Source organism: Phascolarctos cinereus, unplaced genomic scaffold (genome assembly GCF_003287225.1).
Source record: "Phascolarctos cinereus isolate Bilbo 61053 unplaced genomic scaffold, phaCin_HiC Scaffold_5;HRSCAF=322, whole genome shotgun sequence".
Taxonomy (NCBI): domain Eukaryota; kingdom Metazoa; phylum Chordata; class Mammalia; order Diprotodontia; family Phascolarctidae; genus Phascolarctos; species Phascolarctos cinereus.
The window spans coordinates 239,798,215-239,824,063 of record NW_027555958.1 but is presented as its reverse complement, the minus strand read 5'-3'; the positions used below and the strand labels follow the sequence as shown (position 1 = coordinate 239,824,063).

Here is a 25,849-nt window from a genome sequence, read left to right as displayed (position 1 = left end):
GAAAGAGGAAGGATCAGTATACACACGAAACAGTTAAGTGTAATCTACATCATTAACATCTTCTCCATTGCTTTCTTAAGTCTAGAGTGACAATCAGCAAAATAATAAATTAAGTCCTGATTTGTTGCATTTGCTGATTTCCAAAAGTATAAATGCTCACACTGAAAATTCACCGATCACCTCTAGATAGTACCAGTTGGCACAGGACATCCCTGTCTGTAAGTCATTGACTGAAAACAAACAAAAAAAACAACGAAACAAAAAATTTTAAATGAAAATTCACCTTCTCTCTCTCCTCCCTCCCTCCAATCACTGAAAAGAAAGAGAAAGAAAAACAAAACCCCTGCTATAAACATATAGAGTCAAGCAAAACAAATTCCCCCATCAGTTTTATATATATATATATGTGTATATATATATATATATATATATATATATATATTTATATATATATATATATGTGTATATATATATATATATATATATATATATATATATATATATATATATATATGTAAAATTCTTAATCTGCCCTCTGAATCCGTGACCTCTGCGTCAGGAGGTGGGCATCCTGTTTCACAGTGATAACAATGTTAACACCATCACAGAGCCCAGCACTCCAGTAAAGACCCAGAACATGTCATCCGAGACATCCTCACAAGGTGAAATTGAACCACTAGCAACTAATCTTTGAGCCCAGTTCTGAATCTCACTAATTGTAAATAGCCTAGCCCACAACTCTCCATCTTGTCCACAAATGTAGCAGCAGTGCTATATCATCAAATGCTTTGCTAAACTAAGTATTGACTCAATGGATAGAACGCTGGGCTTGGACTCAGGAGGACTCATCTTCGTGAGTTCAAATCTGGCCTCAGGCACTTACTAGCTGTGTGATCCTGGGCAAGTTACTTAACCTTCTTTGCCTCAGTTTTCCCATCTATAAAATGAGCTGGAGAAGGAAATGGCAAGCCATTCCAGTATCTTTTCCAGGAAAACCCCACAGGGGATTATGAAGAGCCAGACATGACTGAAACAACTTAACAAGTAAATTTTATCTACAATAGTCCCCTCATCTTGTGACCCTGTCAAATCCTGTGATCCTGTCAAAAAAAAAATGAAATGAGGCTGATCTAACATGACTTATTCTTGATGAAGCAAGCTATGCAGGCTCTTTGCTCTCACTATTTCCTTTTCTAGGCTCAGTCCTAGCCCCTTTTTTCTTTTCCTATAATCTCTCCCTTAGTGATTTCATCAGCTAACAAGGATTCAGTTATCATTTCTCTGCAGATGGTATGTATCTGGCCCTACCCAGTTTCCTGAATTCCAGTTCAATATCAATAATAATAACAGGTAGTATATATATATCCCTTTAATGTTTATGAAGCACTTTACATGTTGTCTTATGTGATCCTCACAACCACCCTGTGAGGTATGTAATATTATTATTCTCTTTTTACAAAGAAGGAAACTGAGGCTAAGAAAGATGAAGAGGCTTGCCCTGGGTCACACTGCCGAGATAGAATCTGAACTCAGGTCTTCCTGACTCCAAGCTGGGTGGCACAACGGATAGAGCACTAGGCTTGGAATCAGGAAGACTCTTCTTCACTCCATCTACTATGACAACTGGCATCCTCTCTTGCCAGCTGCCTACAGGACATCTCTATGTGGTTCCAAGACGGCACAGGTACGCTCAATGGCCACAGCCCAGTAAACTGTCCCAGCAGATAGGCTAAACCAGGCTGAGGATAACCAACTGGCCTCATACCTGGCAGTGAGTTAGGGGGATGTCTCCCCCAAGCATGTTAAGACCTCCCCGCACCCACCCAACCACAGGTGAATGGGAACAATCTGTTCCAATGGCCATGAAGCAAGTGCCATGGAGCACTTAGAGCTTTGTCAGGCTTTGAAGATGCCACGATCTTGATGCATCTTGGGCCATCACCAGTCACCTTGACTTTTGCCTTGCCAGTCTTTGCCCAACTCTGCCTCACTTAAATTCAATTCACATGTAAGTCAACACAACACCCCATGATGCCATCAGTCCTCTTTGAAAACAAGGGACCAAACAACAATATCTCCTGCCTAGACTACAGCAATAACCTCCTAATTGGTCTCCCTGGCTCTGTTCTATTACCTCTCCAATTCATTCTCCACACAGGTGCCAAGTTGGTATTTCTAAGATATAGATTAGACAAGGCTCCCTGCTCAAAAAACCCTCTATGGCTCCCAATTTCCTCCAAGGCAAAACACAAAATCCTCAGCTTGGTATTTAAAGCCTTCCACAGTCTGGATTCCATCTATCTTTCCAGTTTTATTTAATATTGCTGCTTTTCATGAACTCTCTGTCCCCATCAAACTCACCCATTAGCTGTTTCCCATATACAACATTCCATTTCTGGAATCTTGCACAAGTGATCCCCCATATTTAGAATATAGTTTCTTAGTCTCTCTGTTTCTTAGAATCCCTATCTTCCTTAACCCTTCCTGACACACACATCCCCATTAATAGCACCCTCTACCTCCAGAAATCATTTTGTAGTATTTTGCAACTACTTATATTTACATTCTTTTATACATCTTGTATCACTACCACCACTACCACCTCCTCCAGAATGTAAGCTCCTTGAAGGCAGAGAAGGTTTCTTTTTTGTTTTTGTATCCCCTATATGTGGCACACGGCAGGTGCTTACTAAATGTCGAGTTGAATTGAAATTATGTTCACTCTTCACCTATCTAATACAATGTTCTAGAGTTTCTAGCTGTGTTCTAGCTAGCAATCAAAACCTAGTTTACTAGTTTAGAGTTTGCAGACTACATTCCTTCTCTCCTTCTTTAAAAATCAGCGTGTTTGCCATCCTGAAAGACCTTTCAAAGACTGAGGATGACTCAGAAATCTTTCCTGACCTCAGGACAGAGCTCATGGGAATAGGTGATCAGAAATCACCCAGGGCAATTTGGTTCTCTGTTACTATTTCCCTACTTCTTGGGTATAAATTCTCTATTTGCCATTCCCCTCCCCCCTCCTTTTTAGTCCAAAGATAATTGTCCTTAGCAGAAAAGAAAAAAAAAAGCAAAATCAGCACAAAGCCTTCTCTCCACTATCCGTTAGCATCAAGTAGCAGATCAATCGATCCAATCCACCAAATTATAAAGGCAAGTCAAATTTACTCTGTGCCAGGCTCTTCCCTGAGCTGCTGGGGATGCAAAGAAAGTTTAAAAAAATAAACCAGTCCTTGTCCTCAAGGAGCTTCCATTCTTTTGGGAGGCCACAATTTAATCTTATTAAGCACCTACTCTTTGGAAGGCACTGGGCTAGGCATGGGGATAAAAAAGACAAAGCAAAAAGAATTCCTTCAAAGAGCTCATATTCTGCTAGCAAGGGAAAGGAGAAATACAATATATATAAACAGATAAAGTAATTTCTGCATCCCAGCATTCTTTCTAGCTGTCCCGTGTGCACGGAATGTTCTCCCTCCTGCACCTCTACATTCTGACTACTGATCTCCCTGGCTTCCTTTAAGTCCCAACTAAAATTCCACCTTCTCCAGGAAACCCTCCCCAACTCCTCCTAATTATAGTGCCTTCCCTCTGTTAATTATTTTCTATCCATCCTATATATATATAGCTTGCTTTGTTTGCATGTTGTCTCATCCATTAGACTGTAAGTTCCTTGAGGACAGGGACTATCTTTTGCCTCTTTTTGTATCCGAATGCTTAGCAAAGTATCTGGCACATAGTAGGTGCTTAATAAATGTTTATTGGTTGACTGATACATAATAATTTGAGGAGGGAGAGAATAAACAGGGCAAAAGCTTCTCTTAGGAGATGGCATATGACTTGAGCCTTGGAGGAAGCGAAGGATTCCAATGAGTGAAGGTGAAAAAAATGCAATCTAGCTATGGGGGACAGCTTGTACAAGAAAATGGAAGATGGAGTGCTGAGCTCAGGGAGTACCAAGCAAACTATCATTTGGCTAGAAAGTTAAATGAGAGGAGTGGAGAGTAACATACAAATAGTGAAGGGCTTTAGATGTCAAGCGAGGATGGCCAATCCCTTCTTTGATTCTCCTCTTTTCCCTAATATAGCCTTAAAAAATATGTACCTCAAAATTAGGTGATTTCTATGTGAAAGGGAGACAGAAAAAACATGTTGGAAGTTAACAGTTCATGAAAGACAGGGAGAGAAACAGAGAAAGACAGATGTTTTCAAAAAAAGTGAATCTAAAAGAGGGAAGAGGAAAATGAGAAAAGAGACCAGAAGAAGCAATATTTTCCTCTGAAAAGCTCAACTCTTGTCTCTGAAAGCAAAATTTAGCAGTAAATGCTTCTGACCTCACACAAAAGATGTGACAGAAGGTTCATAAAACTGCTATGATTAAGTCCCTAAGAACATCAATTAAACAGCTATTAATTACATGTGATCAATTCCACCCAGACTCCCTCTGGAGAGGAAAACTTGTAACTTCTTTGAACCAATCCCAATTAATGTCTTTAGGGAACTCAACTGAGTTGCTCCCAGGAGTTCTGCTCTAGTTCATGGGATTCAGAGCTTAGAACTCACTTAATTTAACCCTCATTTGATAAAGAAGGAAAGCAAGGCCCAGAAAGAGAAAATGACTTGTCCAAAGTCACAGAGCTTAGTATCAGGGCCAGCATTTCAAACTTACGGTACCAACTCCACAAGATGAGATCAAGTGCCAAAGTGCTCTGTATCCCACTTATAATACACACACACACACACACATACACACACACACACACACACACACACACCCCTCCAAACTTAGAAAATTAAGGCAAGGAGCTATCCATATATATATATTTCATAATTCACATTAAGATAGTGCTTTGAAAGTTTTTAACTCATACCTATCAAAATATTCTTAGCAACACTTTTTGAGGTAGCAAGGAACTGGAAATAAAGTGGATATCCACTGATTGGGGAATGACTTTCAGTGCATGGATGCAAAGGAATACTAATGTGTGGTAAGAAAGGATGAACACGATGAATTCAGAACAGCATGGGAAGATTTACATGAACTGATGCAGAGTGAAGTAAGTGGAGCCAGGAAAACATGAGACACAATGTCTGCAACAATGTAAATAGAAATATAATGAAACAGAACTGAAGGCTTTGGAAGTATAAGGACTATGCCTGGCCCTGCACAGAGAGAGGAGAAAATGTACCTTTCATTGAAGACACTGAAGACATGAGGAATTATGGGTATGGGATGTTACATATACTGCCAAATGAGGTTATTGTGTGAGGTAGTTTGACTGAATTAGTGTTGTTTGTTTTTGCTTAAAAATCTTTGGTACAAGAGAAGAATCACTGTGTAGGGGAGGTGGAGAGGGATATATTCAGAAATAAATGTGATATAAAAAGAAAATGCATTAGCAAAACTTTTCTAAAATTAAATAAAAAGTGTTAGACTCACTCAGGAATCTTCCCAGAGGTGCTTTAAGACACAGTTTCCCTGGCACATTAGAGGGTTCATCAAATGACTCATTAACTCTAGGACTGGAGTAAGGGAAAGCAGGGGTAGGAAACGCCAGCAAAATTGGTCAGTAATTTTTCACATAAATCAATGAGAAAATTGGGTTTATTTGTGTGTTTTTGGTTTGGGTTTTTTAAAACTAGCTCTCTCTGTCTCACCCAAGCTGGAAGTGCAGCAGCCTCTCACCACAGTTTTGACTAGCTCCATTTCAGACCTGAGACAGTTTGACCCTCATTAGATGGCCTGGTGGCCTCCCAACTCCAGAGGCTCACCATACTGGTGCCAGACTTAATGAAGATACCTGAGTGACTTGGCCCATTTCAGCTCGGAATTCTGGTGATCAATCAATCCTCCAGCCTCACCCTCCTTAGTGGCTGGTAGTAGGGATTCCAAGCATGTGCCGTGACACTTGGTTTGTCTGGTTAACTTAAATTAAATCTACACAATACTTTTTAGATGTGTGTCCACTCATTTGTTACATAACCCACCTCTGAGACTCCACACGATTCCAGGGAATCATTCTAGGGCCCTTCTGTAGACAACATCAACGCCATCCAGCACTGGACTGATTTAGATTTAGAAAAGGATGATAATATACTTTTCCAATCTACGCATTTTATAGTTGAAGAAACTGAAGCCTTTGGACTCCTTGGCCACATCTCTTTCTAGCACACAGACCTAAGTTCAGAGTCTTTAAAAGCAGCTCTTTTTTGGCATCTTCACAGGATCCAGATGTTCTCTCGAGTTCTGTTTGTTCTTTTCTCAGTCCAGAATTCTGGCCCAGCTCCCTATGAAGTCTGGTTTTTCAAGTCTCTGAGAAGTCAAGGCTCTATTCTCTCTCTCCTTGTCAGGGCCACCCACTCACCCACCTCACAAGGAAGCCCATTTTCTACCATTGAGTATGTACCTGATCGTCTAAGTCAGAAAGAAATAAAGGTCTTCAATGTACCAACAAATGCTCATAGCACCTCTCCTTATGGTAGTCAAGAGCTGAAAGCAACTAATGAATGGCTGAACAAAATGTGGCATGTGAATATCAGGGAATATTATGATGTAGGAGATTATAAAATAAGGAATATAGGAATCTATAGGAAAACTTGTATGAACTGATGCCGATCAAAGTAAGCAGAAGCAGGAGAACAATATCTACAATTGTTATAATAATGTGAATGAAAACCACTAAAAAGGCAAAATCAACTCAGATTTTTTTTGTTTTGTTGGCCTACACTTGTGACTTCCATTGGCATAAAGAAATTTCTTCCATTGTGGATGGGCAACTCAGTAATCTTGGGGACACAGAAAGAAAGGTTGAGTGACTTGAGCAGAGTCCCATGGCCAATATGTGTCAGAGACAGAAGTTTGAACTCAGGTCTTCCTAAGTTTCTAGGTTGGGTCACTAACCACTTCACCATCCCACCTCTCAAGAAGACTTGCCTATGGAGAAAGAACACACTGCATGTGCTATCAGACACAGTCACCGTGCTGGCTGATTTTACCCAACTCTTCTTTTTTTTTTTGTTAAAAGGGAGCATGAAATGTGAAGGGAGGTGTGTGATAGCAGGAAATAACCACCGTATGCAAAACAAAAGCCATCATGAAAGCTTTTTTTTTTAAGCCTATCTTCTCATGTGCAGCAAACTTGGAATTACGAAGACCTGGGTTCTAGCTTCACCTCTGGCAAATACTGGCTGTGTGATTCTGGGAAAGTCACTCGTTCTCAGTGGCCCCAATCAATGCTCTAAGACTTGTGAGTTGCACAGCAGATGTGGGATGCTTGTATACACTGGTAAAAAGCCGGCTTCTTACTGGAGTGCCTTTTACCAATGAAATCACAAGTCTTGTCCAAAAATCATAATGCTCATCATCTTCCCTTTGTAATGGTTCCTTTTCTCTTGATTTCCTCCTACCCAGAGACAAAAATAAACAACACCAATTTGGTCAAACTACCGCACACAATAAATTTATTTGGCAGTATATGTAACACCTCACACCCATAATCCTTCATGTCTTCAGTGTCTTCAGCGAAAGGTACATTTTCTCCTCTCTCTGTGCCAGGGCCAGGCATGGTCCTTATACTTCCAAAGCCTTCAGTTCTGTTTCATTGTATTTCTGTTTACATTGTTGCAGACATTGTGTCTCATGTTTTCCTGGCTCTGCTTACTTCACTCTGCATCAGTTCATGTAAATCTTTCCTTGCTGCTCTGAATTCATCGTCCCCATCCTTTCTTACCACACAGTAGTATTCTTTTGCATCCATGCACTGAAAGTCATTCCCCAATCAGTGGATATCCACTTTATTTCCAGTTCTTTGCTACCTCAAAAAGTTCTGCCAAGAATATTTTGATAGATAAGAATTAAAAACTTGCAAAGTGCTATGTTAATGTGAATTATGGAATGTACATGGAGCTCCTTGCCTTAATTTTCTACCATGGGTTTCTTCACTCCACTTATGGTTAGGTTCCCCATTGTGCTTCCAGTCCCCTGCCTCCCAAAAAAGCAAACTTCCAATTCAATTGTCTGTCTTGATAGAGACAATCAACATTTACTTTCATTTAAACTTCATACCTGCTGACCTCTTTCCAGATACCTTTTGTACAAGCCCACAAGTCTCAGTGAGGCTGCAGTGTGGGGCATGGGAAAATTGGACGGTTCCTTTAAGAATCTGGACCAGTCTGGCTCTGGGATGACCACCCCATAGAAGAAAGGACCAGGAGAAAAAAGAAAAAGAAATAAAAAGCCCAATAATCAAATGAAGAGGGAAGACAGGACCAAAGCAAAAAGGAGAGACCAGGATATGAGAGGCAAGACCCAGGAAAGAAAATTCATTTTGTCAACATAGCCCAGAAAAGGAGATTATTTAGGCAACAGGGAAACAGTGCACGAGCTGTTTGAAGTGTGCCTAATGAGTCCCCTGATGTGCCAGTGAGTCATGTATCAGGCTCACCCCAGCCCCGAAATCTCGATGCACAAATTGCACTAAACAAGGTTGACCCTGTGAAGAGTTCAGCTTGGTTTCAATTATGCTAGAGTGAGGGGTCAGCCTTCCTTCTCTCATAAATAGCACACTCAAATAACCAGGGAAAACTGGGAGGGGCAGTGAACGGAGCTCGGGTAAATTCCTACCATCCGGTTCAGCTTCTATTCAACTCAGCAATTCAATTCAACAAACATTTAAGATCATAGGACTTAGCAATAGAACAGACCTTAGAGACCACCTAGTCCAACCCCCTGATTTTACAGCTGAGGAAACTGAGGCCCAAAGAAGTTAAGTAATTTGCCCAACCTCACAGAGATAATAAAAGACAGAAAAAAATAAAAAAATAAAAATTTAAAAAAACAAAAAAAAAGACAGAGCTAGGATTCTCAATCAGGTCATCTGACTCCAAATCCGGCACTTCTCCACTATACCATGATGCTGGCCATAGTTAGTAATCGATCAGTAAGCATTTATTAAGTTAGCCTTCTATATGCTAGGCACTGTGCAAAATGAAACATTACCTGCCCTCAAGGAAATTATCGTCTGCTTAACACAGATCAGTAAAGACAGCGGTGAACTTAAATGTAAATGAATTATCATGTATACTCTTAGGTATGTGTTTTTTCCACGTATAGAGAAGCAGTGATGGATAGAGTGCTGGACTTTAATAATAGCTAGCATAGCCAAATAATAGCCTATCATACACCAGGCACTTCGCTAAGGTCTTTACAAATATTGTCTCGTTTTGATCATTTGATCCTTACAACAACCCTGTTATTCCTGTTCTTACAGATAAGGAAACTGAGGCAAAGGGACATGTACAAGGTCACACAGCTAGTAAGTGATTGAGGCTGAATTTGAATTCTGGTCTTCCTGACTTCAGGCCCAGCTTGCACCACCCAGCTGCTGGCAAATCCTGCTTTTAATAGCCATGTGATCTCAAGCAAATCATTTAACCTCTCTGACACTCAGGTGATTCTCTAAAATGTACCTACTAAGTCTGCTATTGGTCTATCAGTAAGTCTTTTCCTCCTGGGCATTCTGCTCCATGCTGTGCCTATATTGTGGAGCTGAGTAAATATTCGTTAGTTGACCTAGAATTGGAGCTCACATTTAGGTAGAGCATTAAGGTTTGCAAAGCACCTGGCACACACTAGCACCTTGATGTAGATGGTGCCAGTGTTATTATCCCCATTTTACAGGTGAGCAAACAAAGGCTGGGGGGCAGGGAGTTATTGGCCCAGGTCACGCAGCTGCTAACCAGCAGAGCTGATGCTTAAACCTAGCTCTTTTGATTCTTCAGTCCAAGGGTTCTTTCCAATAACATCCTGCTCCTTCTGCTTTGGGATTTCATCCGGGGTCGGAGGAAGCCTTTCAGAGTCTCTGTCTTTGAAATCTGCTTCCAGTCTACCTTTCCCACCTTGTTGCTATTACTCCCCTTTATGTTTCTTTACATTCCACCCAGATGAGCTTATTCCATAGCTTTCAGACTGCCCTCCTCATACAAGCTGCCCTCCAGGTTTGGGATGTCCCCCCTTCTCACCTCTGGCTCCTCAAATCCTTAATTTCCTTCAAGACTCAACTCATTTGTCAATGTACAAGAAACCACTCCTCATCCCACCACTCATCACATTCTCTCCCTTCCTACGTTATCATGCTTACTATACTTATCATCTCCTCCCATAGAAAATCAGCTCCGTGAAGCAACAACCATTTTCTCATTTTGTCCTTGTATTCCTCGGTGCCTAATATGGAGATTGGCATGGAATAGGTATTTAAATAATACCTGTTGGATTATTTTGGATTGGATGGAAGGAAGGAAATTAGCATTAATTAAGAGCCAAGCAAGGGCAGCCCAGTGGAACAGTGGGTAGAGTGCCAGGCCTTGAGTCAAAAAAAATTCATCTCCATGAGTCCAAATCTGGCCTCAGGCACTTACTAGCCATGTGACCCCGGGCAAGTCACTTAACCCTGTTTGCCTCAGTTTCCTCATCTGTAAAATGAGCTGGAGAAGGAAATGGCAAACCAAATGGGGTCATGAAGAGGTGGCCATGACTGAAATGATTGAACAGAATGAGCTAAGCACTTTACAAATATTAGCTCATTTGAGCCTCTCAACAATCCTGGGAGGTAAGTACTATTATTATCCCCATTTAACTGAGGCATAGAGAGCTTAAGTCACTTGCCCGGGGTCTCAAAGCTAGTAAGTGTCTGCGACAGTGTTTGAGTTTAGGTCTTCCTCATTCTAGGCCCAGCACTCTATCTACTCACTGAACCACCTCACTTCCCCTAAGGTGGCCTGGACCTAGACAATAAATAGTCAAGGGAAGATTTGCTGGGGGGCTGGGATGAAGGGGGCTGGGCTTTTTTTTTTTTAATGTTTTTAATGTGGATATCCTTTGTTTTTACATCATCTACATTTCCCACTGTATCATTCCCTCTACTCCACCCTAGGGAGCCATTCCTTATCATAAATAATTTAAAAATAAGAAAAACAATTAATCAAACCAACCAACATATTGAACAAGCCTGACATTGAATTCAGCTGCCTACATATGTGGTCCCCTTCCTCTTCAGGGAGGTGTGGGGAGTTGTCTTCTTCTCTCTCAAATAAGGTAATATGTGCAAAGCACTTAGCATGGTGCCTAGCACACAGTAGGAGTTTAATAAATGCTTTTGTTCCTCCCCCTCCCCCTCTCTACTATGGGGCCAGGCTTGGGCATTGGACATTAGAATTTTGAGGTGTTCAGTTTTTTGGGGGAAAACAATGAAAGAAAATATCAGAGCAGGAAGTGACCTTAAGCCAAACCCCTCCTTTTATAGAAGAGGAAAATGTGAGCAGCTGTACCTTAAATGAGATGATGTGTGGAGAGCACTTTGCAAAGTTCACAGTGTTATAAACATAAATGTCAGTTATCTCCGCCATTTTCCAACAGATGATCCCAAGATTTTAGAGCTAGAAGAGACCTTGGAGACAAACCTCATCCATCTCAACACTGTTGACTAACTCTGCCAGGCACTGGATTGGACCCTATGGGCTCAGCAAGAGCTTACCTACCTCCCCACCCCATAATGGAAGGGTGGCTCCCTGCAAGGTTGAATGGTCTTAATGGACGCCAAATTAAAACAGCTCCTGCTTCTCTCAAATTACAGCTGGAAGAAGCTTCTGAGCCTCATCCCCAGCTGAAAGGTCCCACTGTGGCTGGGTCCGAGCAACGCGGATGAGCCTGAAGCTGGCAGGTTGTTTGCTCTGATTTCCAAGCTGTCCACCCTTTCCCAATTGGTGCTCCCCCTGTAAGCTCCATGTATTATTGATGGCTTCCTAATTGGGAATTCTAAAAGCTGTGTGGCCGATACAAACCCGAGGCCCTAGTGAATCACATTAACCGGGATTAAAATTAGAGGCCAGAAAGCAATCTGCCTCAAATAAAAATAGAAAATGCAAATGTGCTTTCAGAGGTCTGCCCTGAAACCGAACAGAAAGTACTGGCCAATCTCGCATCCCCAGGGAGGTGCCGGAGAATCATCTTCGCATTTTAGAACCATAGGAGCAGATGAGCTGGAAGAGGACCTTTTCATTTGACACAGGAGAAAATTGAAGTCCAGAGAGAAGTAAGAGCCCTTCTAGCCACAGACACTCTTTGATTTCCCAACTTGCCCAAGGTCATGTTGCTGATTGTACTATGAGGTCTGTATTTTGTGAAACTGGGAGATTTGGACCTCTTTGACCAATCAATACGTATTTATTAAGTGCCTACTAAGTCCCTGGAAATGTGCTGGGGATACAAGGGCCAAGTCCCTACTCACAGATCTCAATAAAGACCTTAGGCCAAGGTCGCCCACTGCACCCTGGGCTATCTCCAGTTGTTCGGATCTATATCTGGCCATTAGACCCAGATGGCTCTGGGAGAGAAAGCGAGGCTGGCGACCTTGCACAGCCCTCCCTCACTTGAATCCAATTCACTTGCAAGTCATGGCATCACTGACCTGATGTCATTGTCTTCTTCTAGAATGAAGGATAAATAACAACCACCCTACTCACGATGAGCTTTACATTCTAATGAGAGGGGGCGGTGATACCAAGTACATACAAAAATATATACAGCATAAATACAAAGCCACACAATCATTTGGGAAGGAGAGCACAGATATATACAACACAAAGTTACAGAATAGTTTGGGTGGGAGAGCACCAGCAAGTGGGAGCACTGGGAGGAAGGAATGTAGCCAGCATTTATTAAGTACCTATTATATACCAGGTACAACACTCAACGCTTAAAAATTTTATCTCTTGAACCTAACAACCCTGGGAGGTAGGCACTGTAGTGATTCCCAATTTACAGTTGAGGCTAGCAAATATGGGTGGTGGGATTGGAACTAGGGTCTTCTGACACTAGACCCAGGATTCTATCCATTTTGCACCTAGCTTCCTAGAAAAGTCTTCAGGTACAAGGTGTGACTTGTGCTGTATCTTAAAGGAAGAGAGGGATTCTATGAAGCAGAAATAAGGAGGCAGTGGGAATGGGCAGTGTGAAGGCACTAAGGATCTCGAAATATTTTATAAATGTAAATTTTGTATTTTATAAATACAAATTAACCGTATCTGACCTATAGCACTACATTTTACACACACCATAGAGCAAATGAGCATTTGTTCAAGCTTGAATAATGACATATCAGCTGAGCTTCACAACCCTGTGAAATAGGCACCACAAGTATTATCATCCCCATTTTAGAGATGATAAAACTGAGGTTCAGTGAGGTGAACACAGCTGGTAGGTGTCAGAGACTCCAAGTTCATGGTCCAGTATTGACCATGCCATACTCTCTCCAAATGGTTACACTGAGATAGGAATGGCTCTGTCCTTCTTTGTGGAGAGAAGAGATCCCATATTTGTATGATACAGGATCTCCTCAATGTGAGATTGCAGCACTTCCATGTCTTCTCAACCTATGTGATTCTCTTCCATGCCTTCCCACAAATCTGCTATGTTGGAGGCCATCCTCTGGGTCTTTTACCATCTTGTGGGTACCGGTATAGTGGGTTCCATCTCCTACCGCTTGTGATAGGCCCATCTCCTTTTCCAGTTCTACATGTTATAGATGTCTGGATCTGTGATTTCTTTAATAGAAGGAACTCCTGGTGAGGAAACCCCCTCTCCCAATGTAGATATGCACCTGCTGTGCAATTTATAATCTTAGAGAGTAGCCTGGGATGCTCAGAGGTTAAGTGACTTGCCCAGATCACACAGCCAATATATGTCAGAGGTGGGACTGCAACCCAGCACTTCCTGATTCCAAGGCAGGTTCTCTCTCCACCACATTCATGAGTCTCCTACCTTATGGATGACATGGCTGATAAAATAATGAGACAGCTCCTGCAGACCGGGATTTTTTTAACCTGGGGTCCATGAACATTTTTAATATATATTTTGTTATCTGTGTTTCAATATATTTTATTTCCTCCCCCCAATCCTAGGGAATTTATTATATGCATTTTTAAAAATTATTCTGAGAAGCCTGCTAAGAGGGTCCATGACACAAAAGAGGTTAACAGCCCCTGTTTTAGAGATCGGGAAATGGAGGTCCAGGGAGAACGAAGCTGAACTGTGTGCTGATGGAGGCCCAACAGATAAAGACCTCAGTCTAAGCATGGAGCACAGAGGCCAAAAAGCCCCCTTCTCACACCGCACAAAGTGCACCTCACCCCCATCCAATCAGTCCCATGCCTGGTGTTTTGCTGTGTTTCAGGGAAGAAAGCTCTATTTAAATGAACTGGCAGAGATGTCACTGCCCCAGCCAGCCTCCCGAAATGCCAGGAGCTTGTAATGAAAGACTTCCTGCCAAAAAGCTTATTTCCTAATTAGCTGCTGTTTTAGATAATCTACCAAATCACCCTCAGCCACTCTGAGAATGGCCTTTTCACCACGATCCCTGCCAGAGAGCTGACAAAAAAAAATGCTTTCCACCAGCCTCTGCCTCCAGCCCTGTAAACAAAACTCCACTGCTGCCTCCCTGAGCTTCTCTCTCAGAGCCTCAGGCCCCAGTTTGGGTTGAAAGCAGGGCCATCTTGAAGACCTAACACCCCCAAAAGTGTCAATTTAGGGGCACTAGCTGCTGTCCTCCAACCTTTTCCCCTTCCCCCAAATATCTCAGGCCACCAATGTGTCACAATATGGGCAAGTCTCTTAGAGATTCATTCCTTTGGGTTAGGCTTCAATCTCCCTCTATTATTTTAGAGTACAAATGCCCTCGGAAAGGCTATCACGGGATCACTAATCCACTAATCTTGTACTGCAAATAAGTTCATAATAACAGCTCACATCATCTCCCAGTATTTCCAAATTGAAAGATACTTTCCTAACAATAGTCTTACAAAGCAGATAGTCCAAGTACCACTTTCTTCAACTCCATGAAATGGAAGCTCAGAGAGGTAAACAAATTTAGTAGTAGTCACACAGCTAACAAACGGCAGAGGTGAGACTTGAACTCAAGTCTCTTGACTCCAAATCCAGTAGTCATTCACCCTAACATGCCATTTCTCTATCTTCAATGCTTCTCTGATCAATTTCCTCTTGGCCAAGTGGGGTTCCAGACAGATTTCTAACCATTACACCATAATGACTCTCAGCCCATAGTAGGTACTTTCTGGCTGATTTTTTCTTGATAACATAATCTAGCCCCATTTAACATTCAAACCTTATCTTCCACTAACCCTCCACTCCAGCTAAAATTATTGACTTTCATGAACACCCCCCACAAAAAAACAAAACAACCCATTTTGACCTCCATACCTTTGCATCTACTACTATTTCACACCCAACCTTGTCCAAGAGCCCCTTCTCTCCTCCCTTCCAAATATCTAAGTCCCACACAGGGCCATCTTGAAGACCTAACACCCCCAAAAGTGTCAATTTAGGGGCACTAGCTGCTGTCCTCCAACCTTTTCCCCTTCCCCCAAATATCTCAGGCCACCAATGTGTCACAATATGGGCAAGTCTCTTAGAGATTCATTCCTTTGGGTTAGAGCACAAATCTCACCCCTTCTATAAATAGCCTCCTAGGACCTTGGCAGCCCACAGGGATCTCTCCCTCCTTGGAATTCCTCAAGTCCTGACTGACTCACTTGGCATTTATTCTACATAGCCTTGTCTTGTTGATTACTATTTTTGTATGTCCTGTCTCCAAAATTAACTTAAAGGTCCTGTGAGAGAAGGACCTTACCTCTTTGCATCCTCAATAGCCTAATACAATTCCCCAACAGCATCATAAGTATCCAGTGTTTGTGATTTATTTCAGGGAGTAAGAGGAAAACTGTTTGGCTAGAGCTGAGGAGGGTACTGGGAAACAAAACTAGAGGAGGAAGCTGGAATCAGCTTGTGGAAGCTACTGAATGTCAGGACAGGGAATCTGGATTTGATCTTTTAGGAATAGGGAGCCATTGAAGGTTTTTGCTCAGGAAAGTGAAGTGATGACCTAGTTATTGCAGTAGGGTATTTGAGGAGTCCACGTTTAGTTGTGCAGAACTGGAGCTGGAAGACACCTCTCAGACTGCCTGACCCCCTCATTTTACAGATGAGAAAGTCGAGATACAGGGACGTTACATGACTTTTCTGAAGTGACTAAACAGCAGAACCAGGATTTGAACCCAGGTTCTTTCCATTGTACCTCAAAGATAGGAAAGAAGAAACAATGCATTGCTATTTTTGCTGAGCAGAGAAAATCTTCTAGAGGAAATTAGAATGAGCCAGAAAGTTCAACCAACACTAAAAGGAGAGAGTGAGACAGAAAGGGAGGAGGAAACTTTAAGGAGCTAAGAAATGGGGAGGGGTCAGGAGGAACTCCTGTGGTAAGGCCTGTTGGCACCATCACAGGTAGGAAAGTTTGACACCAAGAAGACAAACCACTCAAAGTGACATTCATATATGCGTGTTCAATTCAACTGAACCTTTATTAGGCACCTACTGTCTACAAACAAGAAGCAGGACCTCACAGTGGATGGAATGCTAGCCTTGGAATCAACAAGCCCTGGGAAATCCAGCCTCTGACAGCTACCAGTGGTGTGACCACAAATCACTTCAACACTCAGCCTCAGTTTCCTCATCTGTAAAATGGAGATCATAACACAGCCTACCTCATAAGGTGGTTGCAAGGATCAAATGAGATCCCATACATAAAGCACTTGGCCAACATTAAGGTGATACATAAACTCTGGCTATTAATGTCTCTCAGTCTCAGTTTCCTCATCAGTGAAGTGAAGATAGTAATAGCACCTGCCTCCCAGAGTTGTCAGGAGGATAAAATGAGGTATAATTTGCAAAGCATTTTGCAAACCTTGAAGCACTATTGTTCTCATAGTCCTCATCAGCCTCCCTTTCTAATATTCCTCTTGGTTTCCCATTTCCTTCCACTGGATTCCATGACATTGGATTCCTTCACTCTATTTATGGATGGGTTCTCCATTGTCCTTCCAGTCCCCCGCCCCCCAAAAGAGTAAAGCTTCCAAGTCCATTGTCTCTCTTGATACAGGCAATCAACATTTCCTTTCATTTAAGCAAGATTCCAACACAGGACTGCTATTCTTTCTACCACAGAAAGCTCTTGCAGCAGTTATAAAACTTGGACCTACCTCTGCCTACCATGAGCCACTTCATAGATCACAGCAAGCTGAGCCACATAGAGGTGAAGGTATAGAGTAGGTCAGTGGGACAGCGGGAAGGATTTAATTTGGAGTCAGGAGAGCTGAACTCAGGCGCCATCCCCACTACTCATTCCTCCCTGTGCGACCCTGGGTAAGCCATGTAATTTTTCTGGGTTTTAGGTTCTGCCTCTAGGAAATCATGGAATCAGAGAATTTGAGAGTTGGAAGAAGTGGGTCATCTAGTCCTGCTTGTACTGGAAAGGAATCCCCACCCAACAAGTGCTCACCTACTCTCTGCTTGAAGACCACCAATGATGGGGAACTCACCACCTTCCGCACATCCCACCTCTGGACAGTTTTACTTCCCTTAAGTCTCAACTAAAATCCCACTTTCTATAAGAGGCCTTCCCTTACCCCTCAATTCTAGTGCCTCCCCCCTGTTCATTATCTCTTCTTTATTCTGTATATTGTTATCTTTGTATATATTTATTTGTATGTTGTTTTCTCCACTAGATTGTAAGCTCCTTGAGGGCAGGGACTGTTTGTCTTTTACCCCTTTTTGAGCTCTGATTAGCTCAAAATAATATTAATTCATATTTCTGCAGTGTTTAAGGTCTACCCACCTCCCAGCAATCTTCCAAAGTGGTCAGGGCAGGGATGTTGTTGTTCGTCCTTCATTCTCAAAAAGGGCCAATGGCATCAGGAGAATGCCTTGACTTGCGAGTGAGCTAGATTTAGGTGAAGCAGGGCTGTGCAAAGTCATCAGTCTTGCTCTTTCCTCCTGGGACATTGGAGTCCAGATATAGATCAGGACAACTGGAGTAGGCCCTAGATACAGTGGGAGACCTTAGCCTTTTTTAAGCTAAGGTCTTTTCCAAATCTCAGTTTGTCTGAGGCAACACCCATTCAGTGATTTAAGGCTAGGTAAGAACTGAGGCAAAAGATGGCCTAGTTTGCCTTCATAAACGAATCAATCTGGGAAGGAAAGATTCTCAGAATTTCTCAGAGCAGCGATGACCCGTTTTACAAATAAGCAAACTGAGGCTCACAGAAGTCACCTGGCTATGTGTCAGTAGCAGGGATTTGAACCCAGGTCTCCTGACTTGAATCCAGCAATCCCTCAACTCCAAATTTATCTGTCTTTCTTCCAAGAAGAGGTGCCCCTTCACTGATCATTAGGCAAGACATTTTATGTCCTATGCTGGCTCAAGAGAGACAAACAGGCAAACTGAGAGGCTTAATGATTCCTGAGTCCTTCTACTCTCAGCCCAAGGCTCTTCCCATCAGACCCTACTTCTTTTAGCCAGGAGACTTGAAACTTTCTGTGAGGCCTATCGTGCAAGTAATGCTCCATTTCCCAACCTAAAATTACATCTTGAGTCAATTTTCACAAAATGTGGTGACAGATTTAGGCTCTGGGAAAGCTGAGCTTTCTCGGAAGGCACATCTATGATCTGAATGGATAAACTCAGATGAAACCAGGCAGCCAGAGGTGATGGTGGGGGCTTCCATCCTCTCTGGACTAAACCGGAGCCTCCTTCAGTGGCTCTAGCATCCAGGCTCTGCCTAAGGAAAATGCTGTGGCTGCACCTGTCTCCACCACCCCATTCTTATTAGCTTTAAACTAATACGACATCCTTTCTGCTTGGTTTGGAAGGACAATACTTGTAATCACTGTCATGGGGCCTGATCATGCTGGATTTTGGGCCTCCGATCCCGGGAGGAGTTTGAAACCCCCGAGTTGGAAGGGACCTCAAAGGTCCCACTTCTTAACTGGGATTAATTACCAGTGCCTCGTAAAGGTTAATTATAAGAATTTATAATTTAAATTAAATAAAATTTAAATTAAATAAATAAATAGAATTTAAATGAGTCTTGTTGTCTATATTCCATTCCATTCATGGAACAATTTGGATGAACAATTTTGGATTCAGTAATTATGGTTTTATTAGTTAATATTTTGATGAACATTACACACACCGAAAAGATTTTAGAATGTTCTGCCTTTGTCTCAAATGGTTGAAGTGTTGTCTGAATGGTATACAGTTATCCTATGTTTCTAACAGATTCCAATGGTCTGCTTTGAAGTGTCCTATCTTAAAATTTGCCTTCTAAATTCCAATTCTCAGGAAAGTTAGGTGGAGCAGTGGATGGAACTCCAACCTTGGAGTCAGGAGAACCTGAGTTCAAATCCAGCCTCAGACACTTGACGCTTAGTAGCTGTGTGACCCTGGGCAAGTCACTTAACCCCGATTGCTCAGCAAAATAAATAAATAGATTAATTAATTCCAATTCTTGCCTGAAACACGAATGCTTTCTCCAATTCCCCAGTGATTAGCCAGCCTTTTGTCGACACTGTCCGTAAAGACAGATTCACTTTCCTCCTAGGCAAGCCCAATCTATTTGGAGGGTAATGCTAATCAATGGAAGACTTGAGGGCAGGAACTGATTTCATTTATGTCTTTGCAACCCTGGCAGTTCGCACAGTCCCTGGCACATAGTAGAGCTTAATACATGTTTATTGATTGACTGATTGATATGTTGATCATTGGTAAGTCTCATCCATACTACTCTGGAAACAAAGTGACTCGTGTAAGGTAGATGAACACCATCATTTTCTTGTATGAAGAAGCATTTTAGACCGTGCTATAAAACAAGAAGTGCGGCTAGGTGGCTAAGCGGGTGGAGCTCAAGGCCTGGCATCAGGAAGACCTGAGTTCAAATCTGGTCTCAGACACTTTCTAGCTGCGTGACCCCATGCAAGTCATTTCACCCTTTTTGCCTCAGTTTCCTCATCTGTAAAATGAACTGGAGAAGGAAACGGCAAACCACTCCAGCATCTTTGCTAAGAAAACCCCAACGGGGTCACGAAGAGTCAGACATAACTGAAAAACAACTGAACAAAATTATGTGCTGTTAATAGCCTTTTGTTCTCTTGAATATTGCTTGAAATAAATGGGTGATGGCCAAGAGACTGAGTCTTTTCTGAGGACGGAGTAGAGAGAGCCCTGGATATGCAGCACATTCCACATTCCATCTCTACCATTTACTATCTCTAAGACCCTGGATAAGTGACTTTACCTCACTCAGCCTCAGTGTCTCCAGCTGTAAAATGGACATTGGACTAGATGGCCCCTGAAATCCCTTCCGGCTCTAGAATCTGGGATCCTACATCATTAGATGGTTTTGTCGTTTATTTGTCTGGTTTTTTGGAGGCAATCAGGGTAAATGACTTGCCCAGAGTCACACAGCTAGTAAGTGTCTAAGGTCAGATTTGGAACTCAGGTCCTCCTGACTCCAGGGCCTGTCCTCTTTCCACTGCACCACCCAGCTGCTGCCATCATGTAAAATATTGCCACACGTGATCCCAGTGTCCCAGACAACTCTCCAAGAACATAAGCCACAGACCAGACCAATTGTCATCCACTTCAATCTCCACCAAAAATATGCACTGAAAAGATCATAGTTTTAGAATAGAACCTCAAAGGTCATGTCTACCAATGGAGTCACACTCAAATAGAAACTGGACCACTAATCCAGATGCAGGGATTCCTGCCAGCTACATTTTGACAGTTTTAAAATGTAATATTATCTATGTTTTATTGTATTTTTATTTATTTTGTTAATTTCCCAATTACATCTTAATCTGGTTCCAGGTCACACAAGGGGGTGTGGTGGGTCAGCCACATTTGACCTTTCTGATCTAGTCTGACCCCCTCATTTAACAAATAGAGAACCTGAAGCCAGAGGGTTTACTTGACCTGCCCACAGTCATGCCGATAGTGTCAAAGGCAATATTTGAAACCAGGCCCTCTGATGTGAAATCCAATGCTCTTTCCCTGAACTACACTCTTTTAACAGTGTATAAAGAGCCAGGAATGGGGTCAGAAAGACTCATCTTTCCTGAGTTCAAATCTGGCCTCAGACACTTATTAGCTGTATGACCCTGGGCAAGTCACTATGCCTGCTTGCCTCAGTTTACTCATCTGTAAAATGAGCTGGAGAGGGAAATGGCAAACCACTCTAGGATCTTTGCCAAGAAAACTCCAGACAGGGTCATGAAGAGCTGGACGTGACTGAAAAAAACACCAAACGACGACAACAGTAAAACCAGACCACCTGCAGGGAAGGGAAACCTGAACTATAAACCATTCCATAAAGAAATAGTCGTTACTTTCAAGTGTACTCAGTACCACAAAGTAATGGCTGACAAATTAGTGTCCTCCCAGGACTTTCGAGGCCACTTTTAAAGAAGAGGGAAGGATCATGTTAAAATGAGCACAGTCTTTGTTTGTATGCAGGATGTCCCCCAACTACTCAAAAAACAATTTATTCTCTTAAGCAGGCTTAAACACTACCCAGACAGTCTTGTTTACACCATTGTAATGTGCTTAGTAAAGTCATTTTTCAGCCCTAGTAGAGTGATGGGAAGTTCTGCATCAGTGAAATCTGAATTCATTCTGTTCTACTATCTGTTAATGCGCCCACCTGTCAATAGGTTGGTTTGTCAAAAAGTGTTCTGTGGTGACTCTTCAGTGATGTTCTGTCTTCTCCCTATTTAAATTGAAAGGTTCCTTTGGGATCGGCCTGTCAGTTATTCAATCATTCATGCATGCCTTCCACAAACATTTTTACTGAGTGCCTACTAATTATGAGTCCCTAAAGGGATGAAGAGATAAATAACACACAGTCTTCGGCCTTACAGAGCCTACCATCTAGGAAGGGAAGAAATATCTATAAGAGTGCCTATTATGTGTTAGGCTAAGCATTTTTTTAAACATTTGATTCTTATAACCTATCTGGGGAAAAGGTGCTATTATTATCCCATTTTGCAGTTGAGGAAACTGAGAGACAGCAGTTAAATGATTTACCTAGGATAAGTATCTAAGGCTGAATTCTAATTCAGGCCTTCCTGCCTCTAAGCCCAGCAGGCTATCCACTGAGCCACCTAGCTGCCTCTAGCAGAGAATTGTAGACATACACAAATAAATGTAATGTAAGGTAGTAAGTGGTATAAATATGAACCCGAAGGAGTTTAGAGGAGTGAGAAGTCATGGATGGATGGAGGCTACTGGTCCAGGAGACCTGTGAGAGGCAGAAAAAAGGGCAATGAACTTGAAGGGTTGAATATGGAATCATTGGACAGGGCTTTAAATCTCAATTCTGCCTTCCTGGGTTTAACTTCCCTTAAATGTAAAAAGGAGGGACTTGGACCAAACTGATGGCTGAGGTCCCTTCTAGCTCCGGGCTGAAACCTTTTGTTTGCATTGTCTCCCTCATTAGAATGTGGTTCCTTGAAAACTGGACTGTCTTAGAGGTCTATTTGTACCCCAGCACTTAGCACAGTGCTATGCACACAGTAGGTGCTTAATAAATGCTTTTTTTTTTCCATTCATTCAATCTAGACCCTAATTCATTGGCCTAGGGAACTCCCAAGGAGGAAACTCCCTTCACCAATTCAATTAAAGCAACTGTTCAACCACTTACAGTCTTAAAGGGTTGCCTATGGCTTTGAGAGGCTAAGGGATTTGTCTAGGGTTACCCAGCCTGGGATTTGAATCCAGTTCTTCCTGAGTCTAACCACAAGGCAACACTGCCTCTCTTCATAATAATAGGTCACATCTTTATAGCACTTAAAGGACAGAGCACTTTTTCTCCCAATAGTCCCATGTGGGGTAGGTAATGCAAGTACTCCTATGCCCATTTTACAGACAAGGAAACTGAGGCTTTAGAGAATTCCTATGCCTATTTTACAGACAAGGAAACTGAGGCTTTAGAGTGATCCAGAGCTCCTTCTATTATCCCATAGATACAGCATTTGACCTGGGCCTTGAAAAATTTACATCATTTCAAGAGGCCACACTGGAGAAAGAGAGCATTCTAGAAAAAGGGAACAGGAATCCAGAAGGCAAAAGGATAGCTAAGTAATGCAGTGGCTAGAGCATTGGCCCTGCAGTCACAAGGACCTGAGTTCAAATCCTGCTTCAGAAACTAGATGTGTGGCCCTAGACAAGTCACTTAACCTTTGCCTCAGTTTCCTCATCTGTAAAATGGGGAAACAACAGCACCTACCTCCCAGGATTGTTGTGACCATAAAAAGAGATCACATTTTTAAAGTGCTTTGCAAATCTTAAAGCACTAATAAATGCTAGTTGTTGTTATTATAATTATAAAGCCTACCTTGGGAATAGTCAACAGCCTGGCTTAATAGAAATATAAAGTTACTGCAAGGTGGCAGATAAAGGATCAGACTCAGTGTGAGCCCAAAATTCTGGGGGAATCCTGAGCCAAAGGATGCATGAGGGAGCTCCCGCTTTCCTCCCCAACATTGCTTGCTACAAATAAGAGGGGTAAAAGCCTAACGGAAAAATCAGAGACAGAAAGAGGGTGGTCCAGCTTGCTTTTATAGGCCATGAGAAAACAATGACCCAAAGGCTGCATTCTCATCAGGTCGATTGGATAATTCCTGAAATTGATCAAGTATTCCCCTATTCCACCTCCATCTCATCCACCCACTCATCCCCAATAACTGGAGATAATATTTGCTAAGTGCCTTGCAAGCCTGAAAACAAAAGTTTAAGGTTTGCAAAGTCTTCATTGAATAATAACTGGAGGGGCATAGTAGAACATAAAACTGAAGAAGCAGGGCAGGGCAGTGCAGGGCAGGACTAATTTGTGGAGCCCCCTTGAATGTCAGGTTAAATAATTTGAACTTAGTTTCACGTACAATGGGGAGCCAATGGAGGAAGATAAGTGACACATTTCCCAAAAGATTTCATCAGCCTGGGACCTCAACAGGCATTTATTTAGCACCTGATCCCAAGCAAGATGTCAAGGCTCCGCCATTCTTCCGGTTACCTAGGTTTGCAACTTCAGTGTTAACCTCAACTCTTCTTGTCCCTCACCCCACAAATCTAACTCAGTCGCCAAGTTGTGTTGATTCTGGCTCCAATTCTCTCTTATCCAGCCCCTTCTTTCCACCCAACACCCTAGATCAGAGTCCCTCATCGTCTCTTGGACTACTGCAGTAACCTTTTAATTGGTCCCCCTGCCTCTAGTCTGTCCCCCCACCCCCTTTTCGATTCATCCTCCACTAAGCTACTAAAGAGATATTCTTAAAGCACAGTCTGCACACATTTCTCCATTGTTCAGTACTCTCCAATGGCTATCTATTACCTCCAGGATCAAATGCAAACTTCTCTTGTTTGGCATTGCAAGCTCATTACAACCTTGATCCACCTACTTTTCCAGGTTCATTTCATATTCTCCCCTTGATGGACTTCATCTTCTGGCAAAACTGGTCTTCTCACTGTTCCCTCTATACCACATTCCATCTCCCATTTTTGTCAGTGAAGTGACTATCCTTCATGCCTGGAATGCACTCCTTCACCCCTGCCCCTTAGAATCCCTGGATTCCATCAAAGTTCAGCTCAAGGGCCACCTCCTACATGAGGCCCTTCTAGATTGCCCCAGTTGCTGGTGTCTCCCTCCAAAAATTCCCTTGTATTTGTGGTATATTTGGTACATTGTAAATTTGGCTTTTTTTTTTCATAATACCTTGAGTTGGTGGATAAAGAACTGACCTTGGTACCAGAAAGACATGGGCTCGACACCTATCTCTGCATGACCCTGGACATGTCACAACCTCTGAGTATTCTAGGCAACTCTCTAACACTGTAAGTGTGCCAACCTGAGAGAATTTCCTCACCTGGAATTCCCTATGCCAATGAAATCAAGACTCAATCTTTATCCCTATATGGTGTATATTTGTGTCCGCATTATCTCCATTATTATAATGTAAGCCCAAGTGCATAGCAGAGAACAGAAGAAAACTTAGAAGGAAGCAAAGAAAAGCAGGGTAACTTTGAAAATAATGCATAGCATTTATTACATAGTTTTGTTTTTTCAAAAAAAGCAAACAGTGTGAAATAGAGATTCGTGGATTTATATGGAATACTCTTTTTGTGTTGTGCTGTGTACAGGGAAATAGGGTGGGGGGGTTGTCTTTTTGTATTTAAGTTCAAAATGAATAAAAAATTTTTAAAAAGAATGTAAGCTCCTTGAAGGCAGGGACTGTTTCATTTTTGTCTCTGTATCCAAACACTCAGCATAGTGCCTGGTATATATGAGGCCCTTAATAAATAGTCATTAATTGAGTAATTGACTAACCTTATTGTTCCCGAGAAATTCCCCAGCTAAAAGACAGAGACAGAGATAGAGACAGAGAAACAGATAGATGATAGACCAATGAATGCATTTATTGAGGAATGAGAGCAGTGGTACCTACCTCTCTCCATTGCTTGTTCTCCATTCCTTGAGTATACATCACACACACTGAGGGAAAAGAAAGACACAGGGGTTAGAGACCTAGACAAAAAGCTGAAGAAGGCAGAGTCGGGAAAAGGAGAAAGGTATGCAACAGGGAAGCGGAATCTCCACAGAGTTTATTGTTGTTCAAGACCCCATTTGGGTTTTCTTGGAGAAGATACTGTAGTGGTTTTCCATTTTCTTCTCCAGCTCATGTCACAGATGAGAAAACTGAGGCAAACAGGATTAAGTGACTTGCCCAGAGTCACACAGCTAATAAGTGTCTGAAGTAGGATGTGAACTCAGGTCTTCCTGACTCTAGGGACAGTGCTCTGTCCCCTGCACCATCTAGCTGCCCTAGAGCAGAAAAGTTCTCTGAGTGGACTCTGGGAAAGTCAGTCAACTAGTATTTGTTACACCTACTATG

General features: G+C 42.2%; 1 protein-coding gene across 3 annotated transcripts in view; it reads right to left on the bottom strand.

Annotated features, from left to right (window-relative positions):
* Window positions 1-25,849, bottom strand: part of CPNE5 (copine 5) — a 200,061-nt gene that overhangs the window by 147,331 nt on the left and 26,881 nt on the right. For all 3 annotated transcript variants that reach the window (XM_020999605.2, XM_078155396.1, XM_020999606.2), the window contains exon 3: window positions 25,403-25,449. In XM_020999605.2, coding sequence (XP_020855264.1) covers window positions 25,403-25,449 — 47 coding nt within the window. The remainder of the gene's footprint in view (window positions 1-25,402; window positions 25,450-25,849) is intronic.